General features: G+C 46.2%; 1 protein-coding gene across 1 annotated transcript in view; it reads left to right on the top strand.

The window, feature by feature from the left end:
- Positions 1-15,220, top strand: part of LOC124545958 (glucose dehydrogenase [FAD, quinone]-like) — a 166,753-nt gene extending 151,533 nt beyond the window's left edge. Inside the window, exon 10 of the mRNA XM_047124921.1 lies at positions 14,965-15,220. Coding sequence (XP_046980877.1) covers positions 14,965-15,220 — 256 coding nt within the window. The remainder of the gene's footprint in view (positions 1-14,964) is intronic.
- The last annotated feature ends 933 nt before the right edge of the window (positions 15,221-16,153 follow it).

The raw sequence follows: 16,153 nt of genomic DNA, 5'->3' as shown, positions 1-16,153 counted from the left end.
CCCGCCCAACACTACACAACACAACAGTCACGGGCTACCTCCCGATATCTCGGTCGAACCTCTGTTAGCGCGGCCTGGTGCAGCATCTCGACGCGGCACGCACTCGAGTCTCAGCCCCCTGCAGAAATACTCAGCCACGCTGGCTCATCAGGGTGATTTTTCCCGCCGTCTACAAACTCTAGGGATTTATCGATGACAGGACTCGGAACAAGAAAAGCCTAATGAACTTGTGTCCGGAAACTGTTTCCGTGCTAGAGACCATTTATTCAATCATAGATTGTTACCGAGACTCCGGGTAATATGCGCTGTACCATCCAACCATAGTTACAGTATGTTGTGGTTGGCAGGAGAGCCAACACCGTGTTACTACAGCAGGCCGAAATGCACGCGTTTTAGCTCACGCAGGCTGGCGTGAGGTCTGGAACAGGACAAGGAAATTAGAATTTAGAAAAACGGACGTAGCTGGTGGAATACTTAACTTTAATCCATTAATGATGAACGTCGCTCTTGACAGTACATGATTCACAATATCAATGGTAACTGAATATGGCGCCATGCTAGGTTGTAGCAAATGACGTAGCTGAAGGCTATGCTAAACTATCGTCTCGGCAAATGACAGCGTATTTTGTCAGTGAACCATCGCTAGCAAAGTCGGTTGTACAACTGGGGCGAGTGCTAGGAAGTCTCTCTAGACCTGCCGTGTGGCGGCGCTCGGTCTGCAATTACTGACAGTGGCGACACGCGGGTCCGACGTATACTACCGGACCGCGGCCGATTTAAAGGCTACCGCCTAGCAAGTGTGGTGTCTGGCGGTGACACCACACAGTATGTGTTGAAAATGGTTTCCATGTGCCTCAGTGCATACGTGTACGCGCCGTGGTATGTTCTGTCTCACACATTCACATCGGCCAGCTGCATTCGAAGAGAGTCACAGACAACGTGAATACTCTGCTCCAGTGTCTCCACATCTGGAATGGGCTTTTGAGACGACCCCATAACCAACTATCGCACAGGTTGAGATCCGGTGACCGAGCAGTCCATGCAACTGGACCCCCTCGTCCGATGCATCGACCAGGGAAGACAGGACTGAGTTGCGTCCACACGTTAACGGCGAATTGGGCTGGAGCACCATCGTCTAGCAGCCACATAACCTTTCCAATCATCAATAACAGCTCTTCCAGCAGGAGAGGCAAAAATCACCTGCAACAAGTTGTTAGCAGACATGGAAGGCACACTGGTCCCAAAATACGGTCGCCAATTATCCCAGGCCATTCATATCTGGCTGCACCGATGTTGTTTGTTCGCTGTCACCATACGTCTGCATACTATCCCACAATGACTGTTACGGAAGTTGAAGATATCACACCGCGTCAAGGTGGTCTCATCCGTGACCAGGATGGATGACGCAGATCCCGCAATCGTGGTTGTCTGGTGAAGAAACCAGTGACAAAACTGCTCCCGATGTGGAAACTCTGTCGCTAGTGAGCCCTGCACATGCTGTAAGTGATAAGAGTAGTATCAACTGCCACGGACAATGTTCCACCCTGTACTGAGGGGGCCAACTGCCTGGTACTGACGCGGCGGTCGCCTTCCACAGAGATAACATTTTCCCTCTAGTCTGGTGTCCGAACATTTCGGGTACGTCCTTCATGATTTCCTGCTTCCTGAAATGACCCTGTCTCAGACAAACGGCGAAACGCTGTTGCAAACACTGAATGCTGTGGTCGTCGTCGGCGGGGACAGGTTTCCTGATACAACCTTGCTGCCTGCTGACCGCTGCCATTTGCCTTTCCGTAAGCAAACACGGTGTCGGCAAGCTCTCGATTTGAATACGGAACCATTGTGTACGACGCTGTATCACATCCACTACAGGGTGAGTCAGTCAGAGAAGTGAATCGGACACAACGTTATCAAATGCTATGGCAGGAGAGGGCGCTAGGGCATGACATACGAGGAAAAGTACCACCCTCCAGGAGGAAACCAGGCATACTATAACTATGACTGCATGGTACAGCGCGTATTAGACCGCAGTCTCTGTAGCGAAGTATGATTCAATAAACGGTTAGTACCATGAAAACCATGCACTTCCGGACATAATTTCTTTACACATCGTTTGTTCCGTATCCTCTCATCGATCAGTCCATAGAGTTTGCACACGGTGGAAAAAAAAAAATCACCCTGTATAGCCTTACGTAATTGCGATAGTGTTGCCGATGCACGAACTGACCTCTTAGTTATGTCCCATCAACGTTCGGTGGGATTCATGTCGGGCGACCTTTGTTCGAATTGTCCAGAATGTTCTTCAAACCACTCGTGAAAAACTGTGTCCCAGTGTCAAGTCGCACTGTCATTCATAAAAATTACATCGTAATGTGGGAACATGAAGTCCATGAATGGCTGAAAACGGTGTCCAAGTAGTCGAACATCACCATTTTAAGTCAATGCTCGGGTCAGTTGTAACAGAAGACCCAGTTCATCCCTTGTAATCATAACCCACACCATTACGGAACCATCACCAGCTTGCTCAGTGCCTTCTTGACAACATGAATCTGCACCACACTCGAACCCTACCGTCAGCTATTATCACGTGAAGTCGGGACTCATGTGACTAGGCCGCGGTTTTCTAGTAGTCAAAGGTCCAAGCTGTATGATGACGAGCCCAGAAGAAGCGCTACAGCGATGTCGTGCTGTAAGCAAAGGCATGCATGTCTGTCGTCTGCTGCCACAGCCCACTAACAAAAAAACTCCACTGTACTGTCCTAACGGATAAGTTCCTCGTATGTCCCACATCGATTTCTGCGCTTATTTCACGCAGCGTTGCTCGTCTGTTGGCTCTGAAAACTTCACGGAAACGCCGCTGCTCTAGGTCGTTAAGTGAAGGCCGTCAGCCACTGTACTATCGATGGCGAGAGGCGATGCCTGAAATTTGCTATTCTCGCACACTCTTGCCACTGGCTGGCGGAATATTGAATTATCTAACGATACCTGAAACGGGATTCCCAATCTTGTAGCTGCAGCTACCATTCCGCGTTAAAGCTCTCTTGCGGCCATAATAAGGTCGGAAAGTACAAACGAAAGCTCCGCCAGTGCACTGCCCTCTTACACGTCGTGTACGCGACACCACCGCCCTGTGTATACGCGCATATCTTTATTCCATGACTTTTGTCTCCTCACTGTATGTCCAAAAGCTTCCCTCGTTCCAGCCCCTCGTCCTTTAGCTTATAAATAAGGTGCTCTTTCGAATTTCCTCTTCGACTGACGGAGATAGCGTTTCAATTGGCCAGGGAGTGACTTTATAATTGGTCACAATCAGTAACACCGTCTGCATTTAGTTGTTGCCTCCATCCTCTGCCTCCACTGGAAATCGACGGTGGTTTCCTTTATTTTCTTGCCTTTCGCACCACCAGACGCAACTGCCGCTTCTGAACTCTAGTGAAAGTATCGGCAAGCACCGAAGCCTGCTGTCGTCGCCAGTCCTGAGTGATACCGAATGTATGGGGTGTGTGGGAAAAATAATGAGACTAACAGTAAAGCGAGCGATCTGGCGACGCTGTATTGTGCTACTTGTGTACATATGTGTTTGGTCCCTTCCAAACGCTCAGTCCGAGATTGTGCACCCATTAGGTAATTTTTGAGTACGCCATCAGTGAAGTTGTGTAGTTGTTTGAGTGTTAGTAAAATGGAACAGAGGCATTTAGAGAATCCTTTTCCCATCGGCTTCTGTATTAAACTTGGGGAATTCTCGAGTGTGACCTTTTGGAAACTTGAAACAAGCCTATGGGAAAGTTTTTCAGTGGCAAAAATCAGTTTTGGAAGGCCGAGAACACGTTGAAGCCTCGCTCATGGAGACCTTCAACTTCAAAACCTGACGAACATGTCGAACGTGTTCGTGCCCTTGTGAGATCAGGCCGATGTTTAACAAAGAGGACGATGGGTGACCTATTAAAGGCTCTGGAAAAGGGTAAATCGAGTGAGACCGGACGTCATGGACAAGTTAATGCTGCATCAAGACAAGGACGTTCTGTACTGACTGTTGCTTTGATTTTGCGTTTGCTTTGCACACTTACGTCTCCGACCCCGTAACAATGTGGAGAAACAAGTGATCACAGTCTCGTTGATAGCCGTAAAAAATGCTAGTCATCTTGACACTCCTTACACTGTATGTTTGCTCATAAGGACTTGCGGTACGCACCTTGCGCAGGATCTGCGACATCCAAGCTCTGCCGCGACAATCTCGTACAGAGTGACGCGTCCGACATTAGTAAACCTCGTCAACCGGAGCAACAGTCACCAGATGTGGATCGGATGGCAGGTTTTCGTTCATTTATCTCATGATTTAATTGGTCTCGATTCTGGACCTACCACTTTGCTCTTTACCGTGCGCATTAGTACGGCTACTTTTAACGTGCCAACACCATTATCCAATATTTCTCTCACTCATTACCACACGCTTATCAATTAGACACAGTCCTTATTCAGTAGAGCAGTTCTAGATTTTTTGTACCCAAAATTCCAATTACAGTACGTACTTCGCAGCTCGCACGAATACTGACTTTCGAACCCATTATTGTTTGTTCCAACAGTCAACGATTCACTTCGACGTACACTGAAGCGCCAAAGAAACTCGTACAGGCATGCGTATTCAAATACAGAGATACGATGGTTGGAACTTAAATAGTGGCAACTATTTATTCACAACCGATACAAAAGAGTTACATGTTTGCACCTGTTACTGTCCTTCAGAGTAGTCACCAGCGTTGTGTAGAGCCCGTTGCCAGCGATGTGGAAGGCGTAGTATACCGTTAGCGGAGCCTGTTTTATTGATGGTGCGAATGGAGCGGTCTACTGCCTGTCGAATCTCTGGAAAATTTCTGAAGCGACTGCCACGAAGTGGTTCCTTCATCTTCGGAATCAAATCAAAGTCACAAGGACTTAAGTCCGCGTAGTATGGTGGATGGTACAGTACTTCCCAGTCCCATCGACCGAACAGAGCAGCCACAGCTAGCGCTATATGCGCCCTCGTATTGTCGTGCAAAATAATGGGTGGGTCGCTTCTTTCGCAAAGCTGGTCGCGGGTGATGCTCCAAAAACGAACAGTAATACTGTGCGATGACGGTGGCATTCGCTTCATAACTGTTCCATGAATTCGACAGGCAGTAGGCCGCTCCATTCGCACCATAAACAGAACGGGCTCTGCTAACGGTATACTACGCCTTCCACATCGCTGGCAACGGGTTCTACACAACGCTGGTTACTACTCTGAAGGACGGTAACAGGTGCAAACATGTAACTCTTTTGTATCGGTTGTGAATAAATAGTTGCCACTATTTAAGTTCCAATCTCGTATGTAAACAGGCACAAACGGAGCTGTAGTCGATAACGCTTATATGAGACAACAAGTGTCTAGCGCAAGTGTTAGATATGTTACTGCTGCTACAATGGCAGGTTATCAAGTCTGAAGTTTGAACATTGTGTCTTAGTCGGCGCACGAGCGTTGGGACACAGCATCTCAGAGGTAGCGATGAAGTGGGGATTTTCCCGTACGACCAGTTCAAGAGTGTACCGTGAATGTCAGGAATCGGTTAAAACACCTAATCCCCGACGTCGCTGCGGCCAGAAAAACATCCTGAAAAAACTGGACCAACAACGACTGAATAGAATTTCAACGTGACAAGTGCAACCCTTCCGCAAATTGCTGCAGAGTTCAATTCTGGGCCATCGACAAGTGTCAGTGTGCGAACCATTCAACGAAACATCATCGACATGGGCTTTCGGAGCCGAAGGCCCACTCGTATACCCTTGATGACTGCACAAAGCAAAGCTTTAGGCGTCGCGTGGGACGTCAACACCGACATTGGACTCTTGATGGCTGTAAACATGTTGCCTGGTCGGACAAGTCTCGTTTCATTGTACCGATCGGATGGATGTGTACGGCTATGGAGACAACGTTATGAATCCATGGACCCTGCATGTCAGTGGGCGACTGTTCAAGCTGGTGGAAGCTCTGTAATGGAGAGAGGCGCGTGCAATTGGATTGATATGTGTTGGGCGTGGGCAGATGGGGTGATATGGGACCCCTGATACGTGTACGGACTTGGGCAATTCCAGCAGATCAATGCGACACCCCTTACGTCCAGAATTGCTGCAGAGTGGCTCCAGGAACCGTCTTCCGAGTTTAGACACTTCAGCTGGCCGCCAAACTCCCCGGGAATGAACATTACTGAGCATATCTGGGACTCCTTAAAACGTGCTGTTCAGAAGAGATCTGCACTCTCTCGTACTCTTACGGATGTATGGACAGCCATGCAGGATTCATGGTGTCACTTCCCGCCAGCACCACTTCAAACGTTGGTCGAGTCCTGCCAAGTCGTGTTGCGCCACATCTGCGAGTCCGCGGGAGCTCACACGATATCACGCAGGTGTTCCTGTTTCTTTGGCGCTTCAGTGTAATACAGTCCTCCAGAGGTACTGTCTCTGAAATGTCTCCCTCAAATTAAGGCCTATGTTTGGTATTAGTGGACTTCCTTCAGCGAGATCCTCTTTATCTTCAGATGTTCAGTTAGTCACTACCGTATTGCAATTTAAGCTAGAAGTTAAGAGCTCGTACAGAGACATATTGTGAGCTGTGTTTCGCTCGCTCTGCTTGCGAGTTGAGCAGGAAAGTTAATGACTGGTAGTGGTATAAAGTACCCTCTGCCGTGCATCATACTATGGCTTGCGGATTATGTGTGTAGCTGTAGATGTACAAGTAGTATCTAGTCAAAAATCCATTTACCACCTTTAGCCATCCCCTGCGTTATTACACTTCAGTACTGTGGTCCGCACCACAGCATACTTACTCGCTGTTTTCCCCGCCTCCTGTCTCTCTCTTCATGGCGAAGTGTCCCCCACTAACAGCCGCGATAGTCTAATGCCGATCAGATTTGTTCCCTCACGTTAAGATGTAATAGCTAACAGCTAACTGAGCGAAGGCCGGATCAAAACCTCTACGACGCGGAAATTATTCTCATACACGGGACAATTCTATATAATTAAAATGATTAAATATACAGACAGCGTTTTACTACGGCAATGATTCTCAATTTTTCTGAGAACGTTATCCGTGAAGAACATCAGACAATAGGCCACAACTCATGACCCAACACAGCAAAAACACTCTGCATCACACTAAACGTTTTAGACTAAAAAATTAGATTTATGTATAAATTAACTAAGTAGAATGGCTAAGCCATGTCTCTGCAATATCCTTTCTTTCAGGAGTGCTAGTTCTGCAAGGTTCGCAGAAGAGCTTCTGTAAAGTTTGGAAGGTAGGAGACGAGGTACTGGCAGAAGTAAAGCTGTGAGGACGGGGCGTGAGTCGTGCTTGGGTAGTTCAGTTGGTAGAGCACTTGCCCGCGAAAGGCAAAGGTCCCGAGTTCGAGTCTCGGCCCGGCACACAGTTTTAATCTGCCAGGAAGTTTCATACAGCGCACACTCCGCTGCAGAGTGAAAATCTCATTCTAGTAACTAAGTAGAGTTAACGATCAGACATATAAAATTTACTCTTTTCATTAAACCAAGGAATAATGAGTCAATTTACATGGTTCATTCTGCTGATTTCTCACTACATCTCTTATTTTCCGTTTCGTGTCGAGGAACATACATCGGAATCCGTGCCTCAAGTTCATTCTTTTTCACGTTTTTCATTGTTTCCATAGCCCAAAACGTACTTCACACCTACAAGTTGTAGAAAATTAAGTTGGTATACCTTAGGCGTGTTCCGACAGACTGGCGAAGAACGTCCATTATTTTCCCGAAAATGTGACTGTTCTGTTTTAACAAAATCTACTTTCACCGCGTTTTCTTAGCGGAGTCAAAGAAACCGTTCTTAGAACAATGTTGATTTTCTAAGAACCAAAGTACTGAAATTACTATAACTACGGGTTGACATACAGCAAAGTAGACAAACAGAAAAGTAAAAATGGCTTGGAATGCTTTTGGTAAACTTAACAGAATTTTCAAATCTAAGCATCTGATTGCTCTGAAGCAAAGTTTACAATGCACGTGTAGTATCAGTTTTGGCTTTGTACATGATAAGTAGTCTTTCAAAGCGAAAAACATTAAAAACAAGGGCTTGGTCAGCGATCAATGGAGAGGCGTATGTTGTGTGTTACTTGGACTCGCAGTAGAAGGGACAAATTAGCCAGGGAACAGACTGGAGCAGAAAATCTCATTATACGTAAATGGAAACACGCAATCATTCAAATGGGGAACAAGGAAGATCTTTGCTGCACGTCATGAGATAAGAAAAGCGCTAGACGATGACGTAATGGAAGAAGAGTATGTGACATTAGAAAACATGCAAGATCAATATGGATGATTATAGTTGAAAAACGTAAATCCTGGAGAAGTACAGAGAGAGCCTTTACCGAGCTGGTAATGACGATAATACAATAAGACTTTTATCCATTGTGGATGTGGAACACTGCGACTGTGGTGTGAAAAGGTTTTCAGAAATTACTGCAACCAGTCGCCTTTTATGTAGATGTATTTTATTTAACCATGACCGGTTTCGAGCTGCCTAGCAACTCATCATCAGATGGTATATACATTTAGTGCTTTTTTGTACCCATTGTGTGGGTGGTTGAGTATCTGTGGCTAGACAGAAACGAGAACAAATAATCGCTACATGTGGTACAGTAACACGAAATATTTACAGCATAATTTATGTTTAACGTATAAGAGCAAATAATCACTACATGTGGTACAGTTACACGAAATATTTACAGTTTAATTTACGTTTTGAGGTGTTACTTACAGATAAATCTTTCTGCAGGTATATATATATCTCTTTTAGGACGTATTTTTGAAACCATTGTGTCTTGTTTTTCACAATTTCACAAGTTAAAACTTTCACTAGATGTATATTACTTTTATGAGGCACTGTTGGAAACATATATCTTGTTTTTCGTAAACATCGCTGAACACACTTAGCCACAGATACGAATACAGGATTTACACATTATAAACAAGCCAAAGATTGCAATATAATTACAGTATCAAAGATTTCAAGTTGACCAGAGGCATTATTAGTCATCACACACATTGACAAGAGATTTGTCTTTATTACATAGAAAATAAATGTAAATTAGCTTAAACTAGTAAATTTATAAATAAACATTTTACTAGTTTAAGCTAATTTACATTTATTTTCTATGTAATAAAGACAAATCTCTTGTCAATGTGTGTGATGACTAATAATGCCTCTGGTCAACTTGAAATCTTTGATACTGTAATTACACTCCTGGAAATTGAAATAAGAACACCGTGAATTCATTGTCCCAGGAAGGGGAAACTTTATTGACACATTCCTGGGGTCAGATACATCACATGATCACACTGACAGCCCCACAGGCACATAGACACAGGCAACAGAGCATGCACAATGTCGGCACTAGTACAGTGTATATCCACCTTTCGCAGCAATGCAGGCTGCTATTCTCCCATGGAGACGATCGTAGAGATGCTGGATGTAGTCCTGTGGAACGGCTTGCCATGCCATTTCCACCTGGCGCCTCAGCTGGCCCAGCGTTCGTGCTGGACGTGCAGACCGCGTGAGACGACGCTTCATCCAGTCCCAAACATGCTCAATGGGGGACAGATCCGGAGATCTTGCTGGCCAGGGTAGTTGACTTACACCTTCTAGAGCATGTTGGGTGGCACGGGATACATGCGGACGTGCATTGTCCTGTTGGAACAGCAAGTTCCCTTGCCGGTCTAGGAATGGTAGAACGATGGGTTCGATGACGGTTTGGATGTACCGTGCACTATTCAATGTCCCCTCGACGATCACCAGTGGTGTACGGCCAGTGTAGGAGATCGCTCCCCACACCATGATACCGGGTGTTGGCCCTGTGTGCCTCGGTCGTATGCAATCCTGATTGTGGCGCTCACCCGCACGGCGCCAAACACGCATACGACCATCATTGGCACCAAGGCAGAAGCGACTCTCATCGCTGAAGACGACACGTCTCCATTCGTCCCTCCATTCACGCCTGTCGCGACACCACTGGAGGCGGGCTGCACGATGTTGGGGCGTGAGCGGAAGACGGCCTAACGGTGTGCGGGACCGTAGCCCAGCTTCATGGAGACGGTTGCGAATGGTCCTCGCCGATACCCCAGGAGCAACAGTGTCCCTAATTTGCTGGGAAGTGGCGGTGCGGTCCCCTACGGCACTGCGTAGGATCCTACGGTCTTGGCGTGCATCCGTGCGTCGCTGCGGTCCGGTCCCAGGTCGACGGGCACGTGCACCTTCCGCCGACCACTGGCGACAACATCGATGTACTGTGGAGACCTCACGCCCCACGTGTTGAGCAATTCGACGGTACGTCCACCCGGCCTCCCGCATGCCCACTATACGCCCTCGCTCAAAGTCCGTCAACTGCACATACGGTTCACGTCCACGCTGTCGCGGCATGCTACCAGTGTTAAAGACTGCGATGGAGCTCCGTATGCCACGGCAAACTGGCTGACACTGACGGCGGCGGTGCACAAATGCTGCGCAGCTAGCGCCATTCGACGGCCAACACCGCGGTTCCTGGTGTGTCCGCTGTGCCGTGCGTGTGATCATTGCTTGTACCGCCCTCTCGCAGTGTCCGGAGCAAGTATGGTGGGTCTGACACACCGGTGTCAATGTGTTCTTTTTTCCATTTCCAGGAGTGTATATTGCAATCTTTGGCTTGTTTATAATGTGTAAATCCTGTATTCCTATCTGTGGCTAAGTGTGTTCAGCGATGTTTACGAAAAACAAGATATATGTTTCCAACAGTGCCTCATAAAAGTAATATACATCTAGTGAAAGTTTTAACTTGTGAAATTGTGAAAAACAAGACACAATGGTTTCAAAAATACGTCCTAAAAGAGATATATATATACCTGCAGAAAGATTTATCTGTAAGTAACACCTCAAAACGTAAATTAAACTGTAAATATTTCGTGTAACTGTACCACATGTAGTGATTATTTGCTCTTATACGTTAAACATAAATTATGCTGTAAATATTTCGTGTTACTGTACCACATGTAGCGATTATTTGTTCTCGTTTCTGTCTAGCCACAGATACTCAACCACCCACACAATGGGTACAAAAAAGCACTAAATGTATATACCATCTGATGATGAGTTGCTAGGCAGCTCGAAACCGGTCATGGTTAAATAAAATACATCTACATAAAAGGCGACTGGTTGCAGTAATTTCTGAAAACCTGATAATACAATAAATATTAGGTATTAGTTATTACGCAAATTGAAGGTGGAAGGGGGAGACAGGAAAGGCATTTTGATGTCAGTTGCATCGGGACTTTTTATGGAATCAGCGGTGACGAGTGAAAATGCGAACCCAGGTCTCCTACTTACTAGGCAGTTGCGCTAACCACTACGCCATTCGGACACAGTGTTTATCGGAAATTCGAGGACTACCTGGGCTCGCTACCCGGCCGTCTCACACCCCCACCTGTCTGGCAGTCCCCGTCCATGTCCCTCCCTGCGTTAATTTTTAGTTTCCCGCTGGAAGTCCGTGGGAAATGTGCATCCACTCTGAACATTGTGGATTCATTGCCCGTCGAGGCGAATCAGTTATATATAAATGCATGGTGTCTTTTCTTTCGGACTTGTCACAAACAAAAGATGCTACGAATTCATATATAAATACTAGATCTAACGAAATAATGGCAATTGAGATTATTTTTTAAATAAGATTCCTGACTAAATCATAGTTAAACCATTATTGTTTCTACTTACAATTAAATGTCATTTCATCCCCAAGGGGTAAGTACCTCCTCACCCCCCCTCCCCGGTTGGGAAACACTGAACTACGAAACAAGAGATAGTCGTATTGCTGTATTGCTTTGATGGGTGGAAGACCGCGAGGGATGGATTCCCATTAATCGGAAAGGGATTTCGTCTTTTGCACAGAATGGCCCCTTTTCTCAGACTGTGGAGGAAGGAAACAAGCTTATTGTATAACATTCCGTCAACAACGAAGTCATTAGGGTCGGATTAAGCAGTGACGGGGAAGGAAATATTCTGTCCTTTGCTTTAAGTGATTTGATGAAATGACATAAAACCTTAATGTGGATGGTTGGACAGGTATTTAAACCATCGTCCTCCCGAGTACGAGAAAGTGTGATAACTCTCATGGTCGAAGCGGAACAAAACACGTTAACTGATATTCCCAGGCAGCCAATTACAAACACACGCTTTTATTTAAATCACTATAAAATCAGTTAATAATGGTGCAGCAGTTAGCTCGAACGCACGTCCACACAACTAAAAATGGTTCACTTAAGAGGTTAATCTTTTCAGTCAGAATTCAGAAGAAGAAAATACGCTCTCTTATTCAGTCAAGTCTGAATGGTTAATCAGTTACATGTACAGTAGGTCAGCTAGAAATTGTATCACTCAGGCTAAGTCAGACTAGGAAATTACTCAGTATGAGACTAAGTTTCCTGTTCATCAACATAAGATTCCAACGACCCAGTGGTCAGTGGCAAGAGCGACACCCTCCCGCTTGTAGATTCCTTGGCAACTTGTTGAAGATACCTGAGATGAGAGTAACAGAGTCTGCTCGGCAACTGGCGTGACCGTTTCAGTACCTATTGCCCGAAGGATTACTTGTTCCGTTTCCTGGCGTGCACGTGACTAATGTAGAGAAATAATCCGGAATTGTAGCGCCGCCTGTGGTGGTGGAGGTGGTGGTGGTACCATGCAATATGTTATTTACTGATTGTAAACGCTACCTGATGTTTTACGCAATGCGATTGACGCCTGCCCGGAGCGCAACCCACCAGCCCTGGCTGTGCTGCAGTGTAGTCGATGTCTAGGATACAGCAGTAAGCGCTGCGGCACCTCTCTCGCCACGAGACTGCGTGAACTGTGTCATAAATGTATCTGTTGAATGCAGTGACGATAACGTGTGTGTGTGTGTGTGTGTGTGTGTGTGTGTGTGTGTGTGTGTGTGTGTGTGTGTGTGTTTTATACGATACGAACATCGAAATGGCAGATATTGAGATAACCGATACCGGAATTGTAAAGCAGCTACAATCGCTTAGTAGTGGAAAGGCTTCAGGACCAGGTGAGATACCTATAAGATTCTATACATATTATGCGAAAGAACTTGCTCCCCTTCTAGCTGTAATTTATCGTAGATCGCTTGAGCAACGAAAGGTACCTAACGACTCGAAAAAAGCTAAGGTCATTGCCGTTTTTAAGAAAGGCCGTAAGACAGATCGACATAATTATAGACCTATACCGTTGACGTCAATCTGTTGTAGAATTATGGAACATGTTTTATGCTCAAGAATTATGACGTTCTTGGAAAATGAACGTCTCTATAAAAATCATCATGGACTCCGCAAACAGAGAACCTGCGAAACTCAGCTCTTTCTCTGTTCCTCCGTGAGATCCACAGTGCAGTGGACAACGGCGCTCAGATTGACGCCGTGTTCCTCGACTTCAGTAAAAGGCATTTGACACCGTCCAGCATTGCCGTTTAATGAAAAAAAAACCGAGATTACGGGGTATCGGAGCAGACCTGCGATTGGATTCAAGACTTTCTTGCAGACAGAATTCAACACGTCGCTCTTAACGGAACTAAATCGACAGATGTAAAGGTAATATCCGGAGTACAACAGGGAAGTGTGATAGGACCGTTGCTGTTTACAGTATATATAAATGATCTAATAGAAAGCATCGCATGCTCTTTAAAGCTATACGCAGATGATGCAGTTGTCTGTACCAAAGTAGCAAAGCAAGAACATAGTAAGAATTTGCAGAACGACCTGCAGAGAATTGATGAATGGTGCACACTTCGGCAGTTGACCCTGAACGGAAATAAATGTAAGATATTGCACATACATAGGAAAAGAAATCCACTACTGTACAGCTACAATATTGATAACAAACAGCTGAAGACAGAGTCTGCCGTAAAATAGCTAGGCGTAACTATCCAGAGCGACCTTAAGTGGAATGACCATATGAAAGAAGGAAGACCATATGATAGAAGGAAAAGCAGACACCAGACTCAGAATCTTAAGAAAGTGTAACTCATCCACGAAGGAAGTGGCTTATAAGGCGCTTGTTCTCGCGGTTCTTGAGTGTTGGTCATCTATCTGGGATCTGTATCAGGTAGGACTGATAGAGGAGATATAGAAGATACAACGAAGAACGGCGCGTTTCCTCACTGGATCGTTTAGTAATTTAGTTGGTGAGACAGCGATACGGAAATGCTAAACAAACTCCACTGCCAGACGTTACAAGAGAGGCGTTGTGCATCACGGAGAGATTTACTGTTGAAATTATGGGACAGCACTCTTCGGGAGGCGTCGGATAACATATTGCTTGCCCCCCCCCCCCCCCCATTTACATTTCGCGTGTTGACCACGAAGAGAAAATTCGAGGAATTAGAGCCAATACGGAGGCTTACCGACGATCATTCTTCCCATGCACTATTCGCGAGTGGAATAGGGTTGGAGGGATCTGACAGTGGTACCGAAAGTACCCTCCGCCACACAGCATTAGGTTACTTGCGGAGAATGATGTAGATATAGATGATGGAGATGTAGATGAGAAAAGCGAAACAGTGATAACTAGGGCCGGTAGACAGCCTGCTCCACGGCGAGTATTAACGTCCCGTCTCCTCCTCCTCCTCCTCCCGCCGCCGCCGCCGCCGCCGCCGCCGCCGCCGCCACCGCCACCGCCACCACAACCACAACCGGCAATTCTACAGATGAATAACCATTAAGTATGTCACATGCCTTCACGAGACAGTGCAGATTTTAATGTAGGATATAGGGACAACGTCTGGCTAACAGGAACATTGCGCCATCCTCTGTTCTCCACTTGTAGCCCAAATACGACAGTTCATCGCATGCTGCTCCGCGCTCATACCGGCAGCTACAGCGAGCCCGCTTGCCTCCCGTCCGCAGGTACTGGGTGTGCGCGATGCGGCAGCTGACCTTCACCAACTACCACCAGTGCGGCACGTGCAAGATGGGCCCATCGTGGGACCACACGGCCGTGGTGGACCCGCGGCTGCGCGTGCACGGCGTGCGGGCGCTGCGCGTCGTCGACGCCTCCGTCTTCCCGGCCATCCCCACGGCGCACACCAACGCGCCCACCTACATGGTGGCCGAGAAGGCGGCCGACATGATCAAGGAGGACTGGGCCGAGCTGCGCCGGTAGCCGCCAGCCGCCAGCCGCCAGCCGCCGCCCGCCGCGCGCCACACTCCGTACCTGAAGACGCCGCCGCGCTGCGTCGCGAAACGTCGTCTCCACTCGTCACATCAGGGACTCTTATTTATAGTGCTGTACTCGCTCTCAGTGTTTGTCATACTCTCAATAAATACTCCCTTTTCTACCTCACTCGCTCTCATTTTACTTTTACAGCAACCACCCATTTCTCATAAAGATTAGCCACCGACATATCGACCTATATTAATTTTCTGTCATTTAATGGAGCTCCCATTAGTAGATGTCCATATCTCCATCTCTCGTGTATACGTTTATCTCGGATGGTGTGGTTTCGTTCAGGATTGCAATTCACAGCTTGAAATGACATCTGACTTGGTACTAAAATTTCAATAACAAAGGAAAACTTGAAGTAATATTTCTGTGCTATGAGCATCCAGCACAAACAGAAATATACAGCGCATAAATTCTAGAAAGGCAAGCAATCAGGAATGAAACTGCTCCATCTGGAGCAAAATACAGCTGCAGCTGTCAAACCAACCACCACCTGTTGCTCCCGCGCTCTCCTAATGAATTCCCACTCCATCTGATGTATCATCTTTTACAACGTCGATCTTATATAATTTACCAGGCCTCACAAAACGTCTTTTCAATCAAATATCTTTTGCACAGATTACGCTGAAGGCCAATTTTAAGCGAGATTCAGGGCACCAAAACAGAATTCAGAGACCTGACAGATTGTTGGTTCTGTTCCCATGCAAATCTTGTTTATATTTTATTGAGAAACACAGTCGTTGTAAAAAGGTCAAAATAAAAAAAAGCAGGTTTTAATTAATATTAACTTATACACTGTTTTGGGTGAAATCAGTTGTTCAGATCGAGGTATATTGAACTTGTACTTCGACTGAGATATCTCCATTGCTTCAA

Source organism: Schistocerca americana, chromosome 8 (assembly GCF_021461395.2).
Source record: "Schistocerca americana isolate TAMUIC-IGC-003095 chromosome 8, iqSchAmer2.1, whole genome shotgun sequence".
NCBI classification, from domain to species: Eukaryota; Metazoa; Arthropoda; class Insecta; order Orthoptera; family Acrididae; genus Schistocerca; species Schistocerca americana.
The sequence above is the reverse complement of the archived record's forward strand: the minus strand, read 5'-3'. Positions and strand labels throughout refer to the sequence as shown.